This window comes from Chiloscyllium plagiosum, unplaced genomic scaffold (genome assembly GCF_037043375.1).
Source record: "Chiloscyllium plagiosum isolate Xiang-an unplaced genomic scaffold, Cpla_swu_hap1 HiC_scaffold_36, whole genome shotgun sequence".
Lineage (NCBI taxonomy): Eukaryota > Metazoa > Chordata > Chondrichthyes > Orectolobiformes > Hemiscylliidae > Chiloscyllium > Chiloscyllium plagiosum.
The window spans coordinates 48,781,697-48,803,377 of NW_028270174.1; the positions used below are offsets into that span (position 1 = coordinate 48,781,697).

Here is a 21,681-nt window from a genome sequence, read left to right on the forward strand (position 1 = left end):
GTTTGTTCAATGTGTACAAGAAAATTTTCTGATTCAGTATGTGGATATACCTACTAGAGAAGGTGCAAAACTTGACCAACTCTTGGTAAATAAGACATGGCAGGTGACTGAGTTGTCACTTTGGGGCCATTGACAATAATTCTGTTAGTTTTAAAAGAGTGCGAAGAGGGTAGACTGGATCTAAAATTGAATCTCTAAATGAGAGGAAGACTATTTTGAAACCTTAAAGTATAAAGACAGGAGTTTACTCGAGAGAGAAATCAGGAGGGCAAAAAGGGGACATGAGATAGCTTTGGCAAGTAGGGTTCAGGAGAATCCAAAGAGATTTTATAAATACAACTAGGGCAGCATGGTGGCTCAGTGGTCAGCACTGCTGCCCCACAGCACCAGGGACCCGGGTTCAATTCCAACCTCGGGCGACTGTTTGTGTGGAGTTTGCACATCTCCCCGTGTGGGTTTCCTCCGGGTGCTCGGGTTTCCTCCCACAAGCCAAAGATGTGTAGGTCAGGTGAATTGACCATGCTAAATTGTCCATAGTGTTAGGTGCATGAGTCAGAGGGAGTTGGATCTGGGTGGGTTACTCTTCAGAGGGTCAGTGTGGACTGGTTGGGCCAGATTCCACACTGTAGGAATCTAATCTAATCTAATCAGGACAGAAGGGTAACTAGGAAGAGAATAGCGCCCTTCAAACATCAACAAGGCAGCCTATGAGTGTGGAGCCACAGGAGTTGGGGGAAATACTAAACAAGTATTTTGCATCAATGTTTACTGTGGGGAAGGACATGGAAGATATGGAGTGTGAGGAGATAGATGACTACATATTGAAAAATGTCCGTATTAAAGAGAAGGAGGTGCGAGATGTCTTGAAACATGTGAAAATTAATAAATCTCCAGGACCTGATCAAGTGTATCCTAGAGCTCTGTGGGAGGCTAGGGAAGTGATTGCTGTGTCCCTTGCTGAGATATTTGTATCATTGATAGTCACAGGTGAGTTCTGGAAGACTAGAGGTTGGCTAATGGTGTACCACAATTTAAGAAAGGCGGTAAGGAAAGCTAGTGAACTATAGAACAGTGAGTCTGACATTGGTGGTGGGCAAGTTGTTGGAGGGAATCCTGAGGGATAGGATTTGCATGTATTTGGAAAGGCAAGGACTGAATAGGGATAGTCAGTATGGATTTGTGTCTGGGAGGTCGTCTCACGATCTTGATTGAGTTTTTGATGAAGTGACACAGGATTCATGAGGGCAGAGCAGTAGACGTGATCTGTATGGACTTCAGTATGGCATTCAATAAGGTTCCTCTTGGAATACTGATTCGCAGGCTTAGATCTCATGGGATACAAGGAGATTGGGTGGCACAGTGGTTAGTACTGCTGCCTCACAGTGGCTGAGGCCCGGGTTCAATTCCCGCGTCAGGCAACTGTCTGTGTGGAGTTTGCACATTCTCCCAGTGTCTGCGTGGGTTTCCTCCGGGTGCTCCGGTTTCCTCCCACAGTCCAAAAATGTGCAGGTTAGGTGAATTGGCCATGCTAAATTGCCTAGTGTTAGGTGAAGGGGTAAATGTAGGGGAATGGGTCTGGGTGGGTTGCTCTTCGGCGGTTCGGTGTGGACTTGTTGGGCTAAAGGGCCTGTTTCCACACTGTAAGTAATCTAATCTAATCTAAACTAGCCAGTTGGATACAGAACTAACTCGAAGGTAGAGGGTGGTGGTGGAGAGTTGGTTTTCAGACTGGAGACCTGTGGCACATCGCTGGTCACAAGGATTGGTGGTGGGTCCACTGCTTTTCCTCATTTATATAAATGATTTGGATGTGCACATAGGGCTACAGTTATTAAGTTTGCAGATGACAGCAAAATTGGAGATGTAGTGGACAGCGAAGAAGATTACCTCAGAGTACAACAGGATTTTGATCAGATGGGCCAATGGGCTGAGGAGTGGCAGATGAAGTTTAGTTTAGATAAATGCAAGGTGCTATATTTCGGAAAAGTAAATCAAAGCAGGACTTGTACACTTAATGGCAAGGTCCTGGCAAGTATTGCTGAACAAAGAAACCTTGGAGTGCAGGTTCATAGTTTCTTGAAAGTGGAATCCTAGGTAGAGAGGATAGTGGTGATGTTTGGTCTGCTTTCCTTTATTGGTCAGAGTATTGAGTATAGGAGTTAGAAGGTCATGTCTTGGCTGTACAGGACATTGGTTAGGCCACTTTTGGGATAGGAGCTGAAAATGTTTTGCTGGAAAAGTGCAGCAGGTCAGGCAGCATCCAGGGAACAAGAAAATCGACGTTTCTGGCATAAGCCCTTCTTCAGGAATGAGGAAAGTATGTCCAGCAGGCTAAGATAAAAGGTAGGGAGGAGGGACTTGGGGGAGGGGCGTCGGAAATGCGATAGGTGGAAAGAGCTCAGCACTGCCTTCCTAACCTGCAATCTTCTTCCTGACCTCTCCGCCCCCACCCCAGTCTGACCTATCACCCTCACCTTGACCTCTTTCCACCTATCGCATTTCCGACGCCCCTTCCCCCAAGTCCCTCCTCCCTACCTTTTATCTTAGCTTGCTGGACACACTTTCCTCATTCCTGAAGAAGGGCTCATGCCCGAAACGTTGATTCTCTTGTTCCCTGGATGCTGCCTGACCTGCTGCGCTTTTCCAGCAAAACATTTTCAGCTCTGATCTCCAGCATCTGCAGACCTCACTTTCTCCTCACTTTTGGGATATTGCATGCAATTCTGGTCTCCTTCCTATCGGAAGGATGTTGTGAAACTTGAAAGGGTTCAGAAAAGATTTACAAGCATGTTGCCAAGGTTGGAGGATTTGAGCAATAGAGAGAGGCTGCGGCTCTTTTCCCTCCAGCGTTGGAGGCTGTATGATCTTTGTAGAAGTTTATAAAATAATGAGGGGCATGGATAGGATAAATAGGCAATGTTTTTTCCCTGAGGTGGGGGAGTTCAGAAGTAGAGGGCATACGTTTCAGGTGAGAGGGGGAAGATATAAAAGGGACCTAAGGGGCAACTTTTTCACGCAGGGTGGTGCGTGTATGGAATGAGCTGCCAGAGGAAGTGGTACATTTGCAGCATTAAAAATGCATCTGGATGGGTATATGAATAGGAAAGATGTATATGGGCCAAATGTTAGCAAATGGGACTAGATTAGGTTAAGATTTCTAGTTGGCATGGACGAGTTGGACCGAAGGGTCTGTTTCTGTGCCTTGCATCTCTATGACTCTGTGACTCTGTCTAGAACAGCAGAGCAGGCTTGATCAGCTGAATGGCTTACTCTTGTTTCTATGTTACTACTTAAAATGGGATATTTCTTGGAGGGCATTGCTAGCCTAGTTGGTAAAAGTTATTGCAACCCATTTTACCCTGGCAATATGTATGTCTTCATGTGAAATTTTAAGATGGAAATAGTTCACATTTAGAGCGGAGATGATCAAAGAACTTTGGAAGTTGATGCAGGAGGTTTGTATCAAATTCTCGCTCATCACGACAGACACTATTCTTTATTTAGAATCAGCTGAACAAGATGCAAGATGAACATCCTCAACCTCATTAACCAATTTTCTAGTCATTCCACTCAGTAATGTATTACATCCCTCTGAAGCAGGTGGTACTTGAACCCTAGCTTCCAAGTCCAGGGGCAGGGACACTACCATCGTGCCACTAGAGCCAAGTTGAACTTTGATTGAAGATGTCTATTAAAATACATTCAGGTGAATTGTTATTCAAATAGTGTGCCTTGTAATTTGTATCATTCTGATTTCTTAATTTGTAATATTCTGCATTTAATGAGGTTTCATATTGCTGTCATTATATTGGAAAAATACACATAGAGATAATTTGTTTCAACAAAAAAGATATTTGCATTTTTAGTCTTGTTTGTATTTTGGCAAAATCCCAAAGTAACATTTTTATATCTGGTGTATGATTTTGGAGAATTCTTACATTCAACATGTGGAAACATAATTTAACAAATCTATCTGAACTTTTAAAATTTACATAGTAGATTCAAAGTTCTTATACTAATATTGCATCCTATTTCAAGGGGTCAGCATGGAGCGATTTGCAGATGAAGCTGATGTAGTGATAGTAGGTGCAGGACCTGCTGGTCTATGTGCAGCAATCCGCCTTAAACAGTTGGCTGATAGACATGACAAGGAAGTACGAGTATGTTTGGTGGAGAAAGCTGCGCAGATAGGTGGACATATCCTTTCAGGGGCTTGCCTGGATCCAAAAGCCCTCATTGAGTTGTTCCCAGATTGGAAAGACAGAGGGGTAAGTAAATAGTTTTGAGTTGAATTTGAGCTTTTCCTCCACAACAATTTAATTAGCAAAAATAGTAGAAGCTATTTAGCAATTTAATTTTCTGTATTAATAGGATTAAAGATATTATTGCAACATACCAGGGGTACTAATGGGAGTGGAGCAATTCTGCTTTGGCTGTAGTAACAGTATTATTTCAATGAGAAGATATGAGCCTGATTAGAGGCAATGAAGAACTTACAAGAATGGCAGTTATAGAAAGGGTGAAAAGCCACAGATATAGTCAGATAGATGGGTTAACTCAGGAAAGGTAGGAGGGGTAGGCTGGTAGTGCAGGAGTCTCCTGTGGCTATCTCCATTTCAAACAAGTATGCTGTTTTGGAAAATGTAGGGGGTGATGAATTGTCAGGAGAATGTAGCATGAACAGCCATGTTTCTGGTATCGAGACTGGCTCTAATGTAATGAGGGATACATAGGTTCCAAGCAATTGTGATAGAGGACTGTCTAGTCAGAGACACAGACAGATGTTTCTGCGTTCAATAGCAAAAAATTAGAATGGTGTGCTGCCTCTCTGGTGCCAGGATCAAGGACATCTCAGAGAGGGTGCAGAATGTTCTCAAAGGGGGGGAGAGACCAGCAGGATGTCATTGTACACATTGGAACTACTGACATAGAAAGGGAAAAGGATGAGATTCTGAAGGGACAGTGTAGAAAGTTAGGCAGGAATTTAAAAATGAGGTCTTCGCGGGTAGTAATGTCTAAATTACCCCAGTGCTATGAGCTAGTGAGGGTAGGAATAGGAGGAGAGAGCAGATGAATGCATGGCTGAGGAGCTGCTGCAGGGGAGAAGCGTTCACATTTTTGGATCATTGGAATCTCTTCTGGGATGGAAATGACCTGTATCGGAAGGACAGATTGCACCTGAATTGGAAGGAGGCTAATATACTGACAGGGAGATTTGCTAGAGCTGCTCGGGAGGATTTAACCTAGTAAGGTTTAGGACCCAGGAAAATAGTGAGGAAAGAGATCTGACAGATCTCCTGGTACAGTTGGGAAAAGGAGCGAGTCAAATGGTCAGAGCAGCAGGAGCAAAGCAGAGAACAAGGTAGGACTAATAAAGTAAACTGAAAATGTGTTGCTGGAAAAGCGCAGCAGGTCAGGTAGCATCCAAGGAGCAGGAGAATCGACGTTTCGGGGCATGAGCCCTTCTTCAGGAATGAGGAAAGTGTGTCCAGCAGGCTAAGATAAAAGGTAGGGAGGAGGGACTTGGGGGAGGGGTGTTGGAAATGCGATAGGTGGGAGGAGGTTAAGGCGAGGGTGACAGGCCAGAGTGGGGGTGGGGGCAGAGAGGTCGGGAAGAAGTTTGCAGGTTAGGAAGGTGGTGCTGATTTCGAGGATTGGGACTGAGACAAGGTGAGGGCAGGGGAAATGAGGAAACTGGAGAAATCTGAGTTCATCCCTTGTGGTTGGAGGGTTCCTAGGCGGAAGATGAGGCGCTCTTCCTCCAGCCGTCGTATTGCTATGGTCTGGCGATGGAGGAGTCCAAGGACCTGCATGTCATTGGTGGAGTGGGAGGGGGAGTTGAAGTGTTGAGCTACGGGGTGGTTGGGTTGGTTGGTCGGTCCGCGTGTCCCAGAGGTGTTCTCTGAAACGTTCCGCAAGTAGGCGGACTGTCTCCCCAATATAGAGGAGGCCACATCGGGTGCAGCGGATGCAGTAAGTGATGTGTGTGGAAGTGCAGGTGAACTTGTGACGGATATGGAAGGATCCCTTGGGGCCTTGGAAGGAAGTAAGGGGGGAGGTGTGGGCGCAAGTTTTGCATTTCTTGCATTTGCAGGGAAGGTGCCGGGAGTGGAGGTTGGGTTGGTGGGGGGTGTGGACCTGACAAGGGAGTCACGAGGGAGTGGTCTTTTCGGAACGCTGATAGGGGAGGGGAGGGAAATATATCCCTGGTGGTGGGGTCCGTTTGGAGGTGGCGGAAATGACGACGGATGATACGCTGTATATGGAGGTTGGTGGGGTGGTAGGTGAGGACCAGTGGGGTTCTGTACTGGTGGCGATTGGAGGGGCGGGGCTCAAGGGCGGAGGAGCGGGAAGTGGAGGAGATGCGGTGGAGAGCATCGTCGATCACGTCTGGGGGGAAATTGCGGTCTTTGAAGAAGGAGGCCATCTGGGTTGTATGGTATTGGAACTGGTCCTCCTGGGAGCAGATGCGGCGGAGACGAAGGAATTGGGAATATGGGATGGCCTTTTTACAGGGGGCAGAGGTGGGAGGAGGTGTAGTCTAGGTAGCTGTGGGAGTCGGTCGGTTTATAGTAAATGTCCGTGTTGATTCGGTCACCCGAGATAGAAATGGAGAGGTCGAGGAAGGTGAGGGAGGAGTCTGAGACGGTCCAGGTAAATTTGAGGTCTGGGTGGAAGGTGTTGGTAAAGTGGATGAACTGTTCAACCTCCTCGTGGGAGCATGAGGCAGCATCGATACAGTCGTCGATGTAGCGGAGGAAAAGGTGGGGGGTGGGGCCAGTGTAGTTGCAGAAGATGGACTGTTCCACATATCCGATGAAGAGGCAGGCATAGCTGGGGCCCAAACGGGTGCCCATGGCTACTTCTTTGGTTTGGAGGAAGTGGGAGGATTGGAAAGAGAAGTTGTTCAGGGATGAGGATCAGTTCAGTCAGTCGAAGGATGGTGTCAGTGGAAGGGTACTGGTTGGTACGGCGGGAAAGGAAGAAGCGGATGATCAGAGAAATTGAGGTTTTAGTTAAGAAGAACAGACAGAATTTTTCTAAGTCGAGTGAATCCTTAAAGTATAAAGGCAATAGGAGTATACAGAAATCAGGAGGGCAAAAAGGGGACATGAGATCGCTTTGGAAAATAGAATTCAGGAGAATTCAAAGAGATTTTATAAAAACATTAAGAACGAAAGGGTAGCTCAGGAGAGAATAGGGCCCCTCCAATTTCAGTAAGGCAACCTATGTGTGGAGCCACAGAAGTTGGGAGAGATACTAAATGAGTATTTTGTATCGTTGTTGGAGGGAATCCTGAGGAACAGGATTTACATGTATTTGGAAAGGCAAGGACTGATTAGATATAAGTCAATGTGGCTTTGTATGGGGGAATGGTGGGGGGGAAGAAGAGGAGGGGTGGGGGGGGGGGTGTCATGTCTCACAACCTTGATTGAGTTTTTTGAAGAAGCAACAAAATGTTTGAGGGCAGAATGGTGAACCTGATCTATCTGGACTTCAGTAAGGCATTCGACAAAGTTCCCCATGGGAGACTGGTTAGCAAGGTTCGATTTTATTGACTACAGGGAGAGCTAGCCATTTGGATACAGAACTAGCTCGAAGATAGAAGACAGGGTGGTGATGGCGGTTTGGTTTTCAGACTGGAGGCCGGTGACCGGTGATGTGCCACAAGGATTAGTCCTGAGTGCACTGCTTTTCCTCATTTATATAAATGATTTGGATGTGAACATAGGAGCTATGTGGCAAATGGAGTTTATTTTAGATAAATGCAAGATGCTGCATTTTGGAAAGCAATTCAGAGCAGGATATGTACACTTAATGGCAAGGTCCTGGCAAGTGTGGCTGAACAAAGAAACCTGAGTGCAGGTTCGTAGTTCCTTGAAAATGGTGTCGCAGATAAATATGATAGTGAAGAAAGTGTTTGGTATGCTTTCCTTTATTGGTCAGAGTATAAAAGTTAGGAGGTCATATTGCGACTGTACAGGACATTGGTTAGGCCACTTTTTGGAATTTTGCGTCTCCTTCCGCAACGGTAGCACAGTGGTTAGCACTGCTGCTTCACAGCGCCAGAGACCCGGGTTCAATTCCCGCCTCAGGCGACTCTCTGTGTGGAGTTTGCACATTCTCCCCGTGTCTGCGTGGGTTTCCTCCGGGTGCTCCGGTTTCCTCCCACAATCCAAAAATGTGCAGGGGTTAGGTGAATTGGCCATGCTAAATTGCCCGTAGTGTTAGGTGAAGGGGTAAATGTAGGAGAATGGGTTTGGGTGGGTTACGCTTCGGCGGGTCGGTGTGGACTTGTTGGGCCGAAGGGCCTGTTTCCACACTGTAAGTAATCTAATCTAATCTAATCCTATCGGAATGAAGTTGTGAAACTTGAAAGTGTTCAGAAGATTTATAAGGATGTTGTCAGGGTTGGAGGATTTGAGCTATAGGGAGAGGCTGAATAGGCGGGGGATATTTTCCCTGGAGTGTCAGAGGCTGAGGGGTGTCCCTCGAGGTTTATAAAATCATGAGGGGCATGGATAGGAAAAGTAAACAAGGTTTCTTCCCTGGGGTGAGGGAGTCCAGAACTGGAGATCATAGGTTGAGGGTGAAAGGGGACAAAAGGACATAAGGGACAACTTTTTCACACACAGAGAGTGGTGCATGTGTGGAATGAGTTGCCAGAGGAAGTGGTGGAGCCTGGTACAATTACATTATTTAAAAGGCATCTGGATGGGTTATGAATAGGAAATGTTTAGATGGATATGGGCCAAGTGCTGGCAAATAAGACGAGATTAGGTTGGTTATGGACGAGTTGGACCAAAGGGTTTCTTTCCGTGCGGTATATCTCTGTGACTTTGTGACAAGGGGGACAGTAATAGATTTGTGATTATGGTATTCTAACTTGGAAACTCCTGATGAGAGCTCATCATTCAAACATTGTTAGCAATCCTTTTGTAGAAATCTTCAACACAAAAACATGGCTAAATATTTTGTTGCAGTACTGAGTCTATGCTCTCAGATTGTATTTAAAATGACATTATTTTGAAGAGATGGAGATTTATCCCAGTTGTCCAAGCCTATATTTACTTTTTCAGTATTTTGAGAGGTTGACCTAGGTATCCCTACTATATAAGTACTGATATAGTAGGGATACCTAGATTGTCCGACCAGAGGGGAGGCCATTTTGGATTTGGTACTCGGTAATGAACCGGGACAAGTGATGGGCTTGTTAGTGGGTGAACATTTCGGTGATGGTGACCATAATTCTGTGACTTTCACCTTGGTTATGGAGAGAGATAGGTGCGTGCAACAGGGTAGGTTTTACAATTGGGGGAAGGGTAATTACGATGCTGTAAGACAGGATCTGAGGAGCATAAGTTGGGAGCATAGGCTGTCAGGGAAGGATGTCGTGGAAATGTGGAACTTTTTCAAGGAACAGATACGATGTGTCCTTGATATGTATGTACCTGTCAGGCAGGAAAGAAATGGTCGTGTGAGGGAACCTTGGTTGACGAGGGAGGTTGAATGTCTTGTAAAGAGGAAGAAGGAGGCTTACATAAGGTTGAGGAAACAGGGTTCAGACAGAGCAGTGGAGGGATACAGGATAGCCAGAAGGGACCTGAAGAAAGGGATTAGGAGAGCTAAGAGAGGGCATGAAAAATCTTTGGCGGATAGGATCAAGGATAACCCAAAGGCATTTTATGCGTATGTGAGAAACATGAGAATGACGAGAACGAGGGTAGGTCCGATCAAGGACAGTAGTGGGAGACTGTGTATTGAGTCGGAAGAGATAGGAGAGGTCTTGAATGAGTACTTTTCTTCAGTATTTACGAATGAGAGGGACTGTATTGTTGAAGAGGAGAGTGTGAAACGGACTGGTAAGCTAGAGGAGATACTTGTTAGGAAGGAAGATGTGTTGGACATTTTGAACAACTTGAGGATAGATAAGTCCCCCGGGCCTGATGGGATATATCCTAGGATTATGTGGGAAGCAAGAAAGGAAATTGCAGTACCGTTGGCAATGATCTCTTCATCTTCACTGTCAACGGGGGTGGTACCAGGGGACTGGAGCGTGGCGAATGTTGTGCCCCCGTTCAAAAAAGGGAATAGGGATAACCCCGGGAATTACAGGCCAGTTAGTCTTACTTCGGTGGTAGGTAAAGTAATGGAAAGGGTACTGAGGGATAGGATTTATGAGTATCTGGAAAGGCACTGCTTGATTAGGGACAACCAGCACGGATTTGTGAAGGGTAGGTCTTGCCTTACAAGTCTGATTGAATTCTTTGAGGAGGTGACCAAGCATGTGGATGAGGGTAGAGCAGTGGATGTAGTATACGTGGATTTTAGTAAGGCATTTGATAAGGTTCCCCATGGTAGGCTTATGCGGAAAGTCAGGAGGCATGGGATAGAGGGAAATTTGGCCAATTGGATAGAAAACTGGCTAACCGGTCGAAGTCAGAGAGTGGTGGTAGATGGTAAATATTCAGCCTGGAGCCCAGTTACAAGTGGAGTTCCGCAGGGATCAGTTCTGGGTCCTCTGCTGTTTGTAATTTTTATTAATGACTTGGATGAGGGAGTCGAAGGGTGGGTCAGTAAATTTGCAGATGATACGAAGATTGGTGGAGTTGTGGATAGTGAGGAGGGCTGTTGTCGGCTGCAAAGGGACTTAGATATGAAGCAGAGCTGGGCTGAGGAGTGGCAGATGGAGTTCAACCCTGCCAAGTGTGAGGTTATCCATTTTGGAAAGACAAATAAGAATGCGGAATACAGGGTTAACGGTAGGGTTCTTAGTGAGGTGGAGGAACAGAGGGATCTTGGGATCTATGTTCATAGATCTTTGAAAGTTGCCACTCAGGTGGATGGAGCTTGTAAGAAGGCCTATGGTGTATTAGCGTTCATTAGCAGAGGGATTGAATTCAAGAGTCGTGAAGTGATGTTGCAACTGTCCAGGACTTTGGTTAGGCCACATTTGGAGTACTGTGTGCAGTTCTGGTCGCCTCACTTTAGGAAAGATGTGGAAGCTTTGGAGAGGGTGCAGAGAAGATTTACCAGGATATTGCCTGGAATGGAGAATAGGTCGTACGAGGATAGGTTGAGAGTGCTAGGCCTTTTCTCATTGGAACGGCGAAGGATGAGGGGTGACTTGATAGAGGTTTATAAGATGATCAGAGGAATAGATAGAGTAGACAGTCAGAAACTTTTTTCCCCGGGTACAAGGGAACATAAATTTAAGGTGAAGGGTGGAAGGTATAGGGGAGATGTCAGGGGTGGGTTCTTTACCCAGAGAGTGGTGGGGGCATGGAATGCGCTGCCTGTGGGAGTGGTAGAGTCAGAATCTTTGGTGACCTTTAAGCGGCAATTGGATAGGTACATGGATGGGTGCTTAAGCTAGGACAAATGTTCGGCACAACATCGTGGGCCGAAGGGCCTGTTCTGTGCTGTATTGTTCTATGTTCTATGATATTTTTTTGTTTAATTTACTATTATGCAAATATTATAACATAAAAATACAATTTAGCTACAATGAATTATATTTTCTAATAAATATATTTAGATAATGCCTTTGTTATTCAAGCAAGGAAATTGCTTGAATACTTATCTAAAACAATTTGTTGCAGTGGAAATCAATTGCAGAATCCATGGGTATATGCAGTCCAACTGGCAAGTAGTGTCATGACATTGTTTTAACATTTAGCATTTGTAAATTAAAATCAACTTTCTGTAGCATGCTGTAGTTTCACATCATAGTTGGTCATCTGGATAGCGGATTAAATTAACTTCAAAATAAAAATAAATTTTGTATGTTTTTCTACATTAGTTGAGTTTAAATTTTTAGACAACAGTCCAGCATGTTATTACATCAATCTAAATATATTTTGACATTCAAGTTCAAAACATTTCTAAATCTGAATTTAATCAATTTATAAGGATCTCATTTTCAGAATTGAATCAAGACTTGTTTTTGTGATGTATCATAATTTTGTGAATATGTACACCACAGGCTCCACTACATACTCCAGTAAAGGAAGATGCATTTAATATATTAACAGAGAAGTACAGAATTCCAGTTCCACTGTTACCAGGTATAGTGAATATGTTTTATTATAGGCATTTTGCTTGTCAATTTGAAGTACAAAATTTTTAGTTTGTGTAGCTTGTACAGTGAATTGGAACAATGATTCCCCCTCAGTGAAATATTCTGCAACCTCATAAAAGATTATGTTCTGTTGGAAGGGCTAATATAGCTAAAATATTGCTTCACTTATTTCTTCAATGCCTAGGTTTAAATTCGACTCCGTCTCATGCTTCTGGTTTCTGTGCAGGTCTTCCCATGAGGAACCATGGAAACTATATTGTGCGTTTAGGACACTTGGTTAGATGGTTAAGTGAACAGGCAGAAGAACTTGGTGTGGAATTGTATCCAGGGTACGCAGCCTCTGAGGTGAATAATTGCATTACATATCTGTTATAGGTTTGATTTTGCTGGTTGAAATATTTTAATATCCTATTATCATAAATGTGCATTCATCCCCTCGGGTGTTGGAGATTTCTGTGTCATAATGTTTCATAAAAATTGGTTTGATGAAAAGTTTTCTCAGTTAGCTATTCCATCTTCCCAAAATTCTTGTGAAAGTAATTAATATAGCCTACGTCCATTTCTCTGATTTGTCATTTTTACATCTCTGTTGTATCAATATCTTACCTAATTAATATACAGAAAATCCTCATTTAACATTTGACATGCTTAACGTTATTTTTCTTTTGGGGCCTTTTTGGTTTGAATGCCACGTTCGTTTGAGCATCATTTATGTATATTGTTGGCATCAGTCGTAATCGTAAATCAGAATCCATAAGGGACTACTCACTATGTGTGAGCGTATGAGAGAATACTTGTGTGAGAGAGGGTCTGCATAAGTGTATGGGTCTGTAGGAATGTGTGTGTCGCAGACCCACGAAGACACACAGACTCACTGAGACCTACAGATAGACATACTCTCTCTCGTATGCTCACACATACGCTCACAGAGGCACCCTCTCACAGACGTTTACCCCCTTGCACTCGCTCACTCACACATACATGCACTCTTTCACAGGCACTTATGCCACCACCACAACTCCCCCCACACAAATATAACAATTGTTTGTGGGGTGAATTTGTACTCGCATTTTGCTCAAAAATTGCATGAATCCATGTAAGATTCTGTAAATCCCTTTTTTAGATTAGAATCAGTTTGAACATTGTGGTACGGACAGCCTCACACAGGACAACTCTCACCTTCAATGCATTGTCTGGCTGGCATGGCACCTGTTGTTAAAGTTCACTTGAAAATGTAACTTTAAGAAAGTTCAGGGATTTACATAAGAAAAGACTGAAGCCAACATGCCCATTCTAAAAGTTGAGAGACTTAACAAACAATCCAGGTCTTTTTCAATATATAATTTCAGTTACATCACACTGTAAACTTCTGTTATAAATTCTGTGTCCTACGATGTTATACTCCACAACCACCTGATGAAGGAGCAGAGCTCCAAAAGCAAGTGCTTCCAAATAAACCTGCTGGACTATAACCTGGTGTTGTATAATTTTTAACTTTGTACACCCCAGTCCAGCACTCCAAATTAGTCACTCAAAGTGTAATTGGTACTGTGATTCAGTAGAAGGTATAGGTATAATGTTTTTAATTTATTTTGTCTGCTAAGGCAAAAGGCACTATGGTACTTAAAAACAGTTTTAACATTGATTCACTCATTCTGATTTAAATTCACTTCGTTTCTTCTCTTAAAGTTGCAATTTTCACTAATCAACCCAAACGTCAGGTCTCTCTGTAATATAATTTAGTACAAAAGTTGAAACCTTTTATTGGTTCTAGATTTTGTTTACCAGTACTGACTCTGGTTGGACTTGCTTTTGCTGTGTATGGGCTACATTATTCAGTCCATGACTGGGTATTCGCAAAACTCCTATAATAGTACACTGATATGAGAATAAAACAAATCATATAATTTATTAACATAATCTTTTATTATTGCTGGAGGATAACCTGAAAACAAGTCCTATTATGAGTTATTAGGGTAGGGGAGTCCTAAACTAGAGGACATAGGTTTAAGATCAGAGGGGAAAGCTTTTAAAATGACCTCAGGGCTAATTTTTCCACACAAGGTGGTGCATGTACAGATCAAGCTGCCAAAGGAAGTGGTGGAGGCAGGTACAATTTCATTAAAAAGGTATCTGGATGGGTGTACGAATAGGAAGTGTTTAGAGGGATATGAACCAAATGCTGGCAATTTGGACTGGTTCAGATTGGGACGATGTGGATGAGTTGGATCAAAAGGTACCTGTTTCCATGCTATTTGACTCTATTTTCTGATCTATGTAGAATCCATGTTCTACTTGCCAAATAAATTTAAATGCTAATGAGATTATTTCCTAAAAACTTCCTAACCCTCTCTCATTTGTGGTATCTTTTACTATTTTATGTCTTGGTGATTTAAAATCATTGCACTAAGAAAATTCAATCTTTTGTGAACAATCCAGATTTTGTTCCATGAAGATGGGAGTGTTAAAGGGATTTCTACCAATGACGTTGGTATTCATAAAGATGGATCTCCAAAGGTATGGTTTTTGAATTAAATACCTTTTACTCAACTTGTGGATGTAGATATATCCTTTGTTCAAAGGCTTTTATTTTGCATTAGATGCAATTAATTCTTTATGATTTGTTGTTGCAACATGCATATGTTGTGAAAGTTCTGTTTTTCTTCTTGTTTGTCACTAGTTTCCTGTGAAGCTTATAGTCATGCCCTGAAAAAGATACACGTTGTCTAAGCATTTTATCTTGCACTCATCAGGACAATTTGCAAGAGTACAATTTTAAGGAGAAAATCAACACAAATTATGCTGACAACCAATTTTAGATTGTTATTTAGGCTCACGATGTTGTGCTTCTCTGTGCATTAAAGGCTAAATATATCAATACACACGACCTATTCTTTGCATGCAGACAAAACATGGTTGCGCACTACATCTCTATCAACTCAAAAGAATAGGTGGCAACCGTTCCGTAGTTCATATCTCAATGCTTTGACAGAGTCATTGTGATTCGTTTTCAAAGCTTGAATGTTAACTGTTGATCAGCATTAATGGATATGTTCTCAATGGCGATGTCTCTACAAATCGTAGACAACTGTCAACCAATCCATGCTCTCTTATGCAGCAAGAATGTTGGTTTTCCTTTTTTAATTGGTATTCTTGTGAATTTTCCCATGATTGCAAGTTAGAAAGCTTGACAAAATGTCTTCCTTTCAGCAATACATTATGATTTGTAACTTCATAATGATTTCCAGTTATGAGTCATGTATAGCTTGAATGTAAAGGTATTTATATGAACTCATTATTCTTTTTATTCTTGGTGATAAAGGTTCATATGGTTGAAAACAACTGTTGAAGTTAGCATGATAAATTACTACAGCAGGTAGAACATTCAGCAATATGATGCAGTAGTGGTGGAGGGCATGAATACTGAGTTCAATTACAAAAATGTCTATTAATTAGTCCTAGCCTACATCGGTTCAGGTGTGTCGCAACCACCGCTACTTCAAGGCAATTAGTAACAGCAATTTTAACACCATCTGCCGTATTTCAAGAGTAAATTTTTTAAAAAATTGAATGTTGCCCTGTTTTTAAATTAATTCAATAAACGTAGTAAGCTGAATTTCTGAGTACTAGTGCAGCAGCACGGCCCCACAAGTACTGAATATTCTGACACATTCCTGATTTGAGACTTGCAGTATATTGAGAGACTTTGAGGTGTCAGGGAGCGAATCCACTTATTTGAGTGAAAGCTAGGCTTTTTCATCTACGTTGTATTATGTCAGAGAGAGAGAGAGAGAGATCAGGATTTGAACAGTATGGGACTGATGATATCTTTGAATGTTTGGTATGGGGGTATGGTGGTTTGGTCTTATCTCGTTGGTGATTATTGTTACCTGGCACCTAGTCTAAATGTTATCCAGGTTATATCATCAGAAGCTGACGTTATTGCAGAACTTGAGTGAAACTGCACTGAACACTATGGAATTGTCAATGAACAGCTGTTCCCTTGATATTATAGAAACATAGAAGATAGGAGCATAAGGAGGCCATTTGGCCCATTCATCATAATCATGACTGATCATCCAACTCAATAGCCTAATCAGTTTTCTCCCCATAACCTTTGGTCCCATTTGCCCAAGTGCTGTCTTTTGAATGCATTCAGTGTTTTGGCATTAACTACTTTCTGTGGTAATGAATTCCACAAGCTTCCCACTCTTTGGGTGAAGAAATATCTCCCCATCTTGTCCTAAATGGTCTACCCTGAATCCTCACATTATGACCCCTGGTTCTGGACACACCTACTGTCAGGAGCATCCTCCCTACATTTACTCTGTCTAGTCCTGTTAGAATTTTACAAGTCTCTATGAAATCCCAGCCCCCATTTTTGTCTGAATTTCAGCAAAAACAATCCTCACCTAGTCGATCTGTCCTCCATTAGTTAGTCCTGCCAGCCCTGGAATCAGCCTGGTAAGCCTTTGCTATACTTACTCAAGAGTAAAAGCATCCTTTCGCAGAAAAGGAGACTAAAGCTGCACACTATATTCCAGATGTGGCCTCACCAAATTCCTATATAACTGCAACAACACATCCCTGCTCCTGTATTCGAAACCTCACAATGAAGGCCAACATACCATTTGCCGCCTTTACCGCCTGCTGTACCTGCATATCTACCTTCAGCAACTGTGCACAAGGACACCCAGGTCACACTGCACGCTCCCCTCTCCCAATTTATTGCCATTCAGGTAGTAATCTGCCTTCTCGTTTTGGCTTCCAAAATGAATAGCCTCACATTTATCCAAATTTATGCTGCATCTGCCATTGATTTGCCCACACATCCAACCTGTTCAGATCATGCTGAAGGATCTCTGCATCCTCGTCACAGTTCACGCTCCCACCAAACTATGATGGAATGGAAGTCATTGGCGAGGCTGATGAAAATGGTTGGGCAGATTATATGAGAAGATACAATCATAATAGTCCTGGTGACATCCTGATTTTTATCCAGAAGGTCGGGAAGCAGAGTATAGGCAGTGCTGGTCATTTAGGAAAAAATGTTCTTATCTTGGTCTGTAGCCTTGCAGAGCTTTTTTTAAGTGCACATTTTAAAAAACCTACAATTCCATGAACATAAGAACTAGGAGCAGGAGTAGGCCATCTGGCCCTTCGAGCCTGCATCACCAGTCAATAAGATCACAGCTGATCTTTTTGTGGCCTCGGCTCCACTTGCCAGCCCTCTCTCCATAATCCTTAATTCCTTCAATGTTCAAAAACATATCTATCTTAGCTTTAAAAACATTTGCTGAATTAGTGTCAACTACTTCACTGGGCAGGGAATTCTATAGATTCACAACCTTCTGAGTGAAGAAGTTCTTTCTCAATTCAGTCCTAAATCTTCTCCCCCTAATTTTGAGGCAATGTCCTCTTGTCCTAGTTTCACCTGCCAGTGGAAACATCCTCTCTAGGTCTATCTTATAGAAATATATAAAATTATAGATAAGATCTTCCTCATTCTTCTGAATTCCAATGAACATAATCATAGTCTAATCATTCTCTCCTTGTAAGTCAACCCCATCAACTCTGGAATCAACCTAGTGAACCTCTTCTGTACCACCTCTAGTGCCAGTCTGTTCTTGTCAAGTAAGAAGACCAAAACTGCAAGCAGTACTCCAGGTGTGGCCTCAATAGCACCCTACACAGCTGCAGCATAAGCTCCTTGCTTTTAAACTCAATCCCTTTAGCAATGAAGGAGGAAATTCCAATTGCCTTCCTAATTATGTGTTGTACCTGCAGACCAACCTGTATTTCATACACCAGGATATCCAGGACCCTCTGCATAGCAGCATGCTGCAATTTCTTGTACTGGTCCTTTTTACTGTTACTCCTACAAAAATGGCCGACTTCACATTTATTAACATTGCATTCCATCTGCCAGACCTTTGCCCACTCACTTTAAGTATCTATGTTCCTCTGCAAAGTTTCACAGTCCTCTGCCCACTTTGCACTGCCACTCATCTTAGTGTCATCTGCAAACTTTGACACACTACACTTGGACCACAACTCTAAATCATCTATGTAAATTGTGAATAATTGTGGTCCCAACACAATTGTGGTCCCTGAGGCACACCAGTTGTTACTGATTGCCAACCAGAATAGCATTCGTTTGTCCCAACTCTTCTCTTTCAATTTGATAGCTTCCCTTATTTCCTTAGATATCCATGGCAGATTACCCATTTTCTTCTAGTCCTTCATTTTCACTGGAATGTACTTTTGCTGAGCCCTTTGAAAAATTGCTTAGAAAGTCCTCCACTGCTCGTCAACTGTCCCACCATAAAATCTTTGTTTCCAGTCTACTTTAACCAAGTCCTCCCTCATCCTGTTGTAGTCTCTCTTGTTTAAGCACAGGACCCTGGTATTCGATGTTATCTTCACACACTCTTACCTGTATTCTAAATTCAGCCATACTGTGATCACTCCTTCCAAGAGGATCCCTAACTGTGAGATCATTAATTATTCCTGTCTCATTACACAGAACCAGATAGTTTGCTCCCTCATTGGTTCCATTACATACTGTTCAAGAAAATTATTGTGGATACACTTAAAAAAAACTCCTCCTCCAGGCTACCCTGACCAAGCAAGCTCGATCAATCGACATGTAGATTAAAATCCCCCATGATAATTGACATACCAATTTTAGAAAATAGACAGACAGGAGGCTGGAAGAACACAGAAAGCCAGGTGGCATCAGGAGGTGGAGAAGTCGACGTTTCTGGCGTAACGTGCTTGGTGTGTTGTTCCAGCCTCCTGCCTGTCTACTTTGGATTCCAACATCTGCAGTTTTTTTAAGTATCATACTATTTTTTACAGTCATTAGTTATTTCTTTGTTTATTATGGTATTATTATTTCATGGCCTATAGACCAAGCCTATCAGCGACTTTTTGTTCTTAGAATTTCTAATTTCCACCCAAATGGATTCAACCTTATTCTCCATAGAACCTATATAATCTCTCAGCACTGCCCTGATGTCTCCTTGAATATCGGAGTTATACCACGTCCCTTACCTTCCTGTCTGTCCTTCTAGATAGTCTAATACCTCTGGATGTTTAACTCCCCATCGTGACCATCCTGTAATCATGTCTCCAAAATGGCTACTAAATCATATTCATTCACGATGATTTGTGCCGTTAACTCATCAACCTTGTTACGAATGCCACGAGCATTCAGGTAAAGTGCCTTATGCTAGTTTTCATACCCTCATGATTTCCAATATCTTTAATACTATCTCCGAGTTATCTTTCCTTTTTATGTCTTTCATAGACTGCCTTCTAGTCAAACCCTCCTGCATGCACGCTAACTTGCAGCTTACCTTTTAATTTGCTGTCATACTTCCTATTGTTTTTCCCTTCCCTTCCCCCTCACCGACTCACTAGTTTAATGTCCTAATGAACACCCTATTTATCCTTTTCACCTGAACACCAGTTCCAGATCAGTTCAGTTGGAGACTGTCCCATTGGTACAGATCCCTCCTGTTCCAAAACTGATGCCAATGCCCATGAAATAGAACCCCTCTTTCCCACACCAACTCCTTAGCCACGTTTACTTCCCTAATTTTCTTATTCCTAAAACAATTTGCACGTGGCTCGAGTACTAATCCGGAGATTATCGCACTTGAAGACCTGTTCCTTAATTTCTTTCCTTGATAAACCCTGAATAGGTCCTCTTTTCTGGCCTTGCCTATGTTGTTTCTCCCTCCGTGCACCACAACTGCTGAATCCTTCACTTCCCACTCCAGTATCAGAGCACAGATGTTTCTTTAGTTCACTTAAACAGCAGAAACTTTCTTTATAGATTGCACTGTGAACTAAGTGAGGGAGGGGAACTATCTTTCTTTCAAATATAAATGCACAGGATGGATTAGATTAGATTTATTGGGTTAGATTTATTCATTGTCACATAGTATAAATACAGTGAAAAGTATTGTTTAGTATCACTACTGTCTGGCACTATCTTGAAACATAGAAAATAAAGCACAACACAGAATACAAATCTAAAGCATAAAGCAAAAGAGAGTGGTCATCTTCGCATTTCTTTCTTGTTACGGTCTACAACAATATTGCCTCTATGGCACACTGTGGGCTCCTCTAATTTAACCATGGGCCTGGGGCTAATGGCTACCAAATTGCATCCTGTGCTAGGCCCTTCAGCACTGCCACTATTGTGATGGCTGACTCGTTGCTGACACTATGATCCAGCACTGGGCTCCTATCAATGCGTCAAAGCCACTTTCCTTCACTAAGCCCTGCTAACACTATCTTGGAATCTGTTCTTGGAGACTATTTGCTTCACCTGTGGCCCCACACCCACTCACTCATGGTAGCTCAAGATTGTGCTTAGATTTATGATCACCCTCACCATGTTACCTGTAATTTATAATATTTCAAAAACAATAATTTAAAATTGTCTTCATATTTTCACAAAGGACACATTTGAAAGAGGAATGGAACTTCATGCCAAAGTCACGATATTTGCTGAGGGCTGCCATGGACACCTTGCCAAGCAATTGTACAAACAATTCAAGCTAAGAGAGAACTGTGAACCACAGACATATGGTATCGGATTAAAAGAGGTAAAAAGAAGTTTTGAATTTCCCCATGAAAAATATTTTCTGCAACCTTTTCATATTTTTGTTCTAATCACAGCTCGTTGAGAATTGAGTGAACTGCTAAATAAAAAGTTAAAGTTACCTTAGTCTTACCATACCATAGAACTGCTGTCTCATTAGGTCATGCCTCCTGCAAGGGGAGGGGTTTGAGAACAAGAATTCTTCATGGTAACCTCAGCTGATGCAGGAATTGAACCCATGCTGTTGGCATCATTCTGCATTGCAAACCAGCCATCCAGCCTACTGAGCTAATAAAGTAACTTGCTAATCAGAATAATGAGAATTTGATAAGAATTGGGTGACAATGTAAGGCAGAGAAGCTAGATAGTGTAAATCAAGGCAAAGCAGCGAATAGGCAAATAAGTAATCAAAGTAATTAAGTAAATCCAAGGAGGTGATTTGAAAATTAAGTACAATAGTAATTTGCATTTTATAGTGGATCGGATGTCATTTGTCTGGGTCAATACTAAGAGAAAGTGAGGACTGCAGATGCTGGAGATCAGTCGAGAGTGTGTTCACTGGCCACACAGCGTCTTGCTGCTGTTTCCTTCAGTAAAGTATCAAAATCGTGCCACCTATGGATTGTTGCCCAGAAGTGCCACGTTGCCAAATTTCTCAATGTTTCAAGATTTGGACACCGTATTAAACAGGCTCTAAGAAGGAGCTCCAATGCTATATGCTGGTATTTATAGCAAAAACATAAAGATAAATGCTGACAGGAAATCTAATACAGGAAGGAGGGTTTCAGATATCAGTTGGTTGGGTCGGATTCTGAGGTAGTAAGTTCCTGTATTAGATGAACAAGTTCCACATTTTCCCAAGTTCTATGACCAATGCCCTTGAAAGAAAATTAGAGTTGGGGGTGGAATGGGTGGGTTAAACTAATTTAGCAAACTGAAGCACTCGAATGAAGCATCAGAAAAGAGCCATAATGTGCATTAA

At 42.4% G+C, this 21,681-nt stretch overlaps 1 protein-coding gene across 1 annotated transcript in view; it reads left to right on the plus strand.

Annotated features, from left to right (window-relative positions):
- etfdh (electron transfer flavoprotein dehydrogenase) overlaps positions 1–21,681 on the plus strand; it is a 61,134-nt gene that overhangs the window by 19,021 nt on the left and 20,432 nt on the right. The window contains exons 3-7 of the mRNA XM_043674006.2: positions 4,039–4,268; positions 11,987–12,068; positions 12,309–12,427; positions 14,522–14,599; positions 20,557–20,703. Of these exons, the coding sequence (XP_043529941.2) occupies positions 4,039–4,268; positions 11,987–12,068; positions 12,309–12,427; positions 14,522–14,599; positions 20,557–20,703 (656 nt within the window). The remainder of the gene's footprint in view (positions 1–4,038; positions 4,269–11,986; positions 12,069–12,308; positions 12,428–14,521; positions 14,600–20,556; positions 20,704–21,681) is intronic.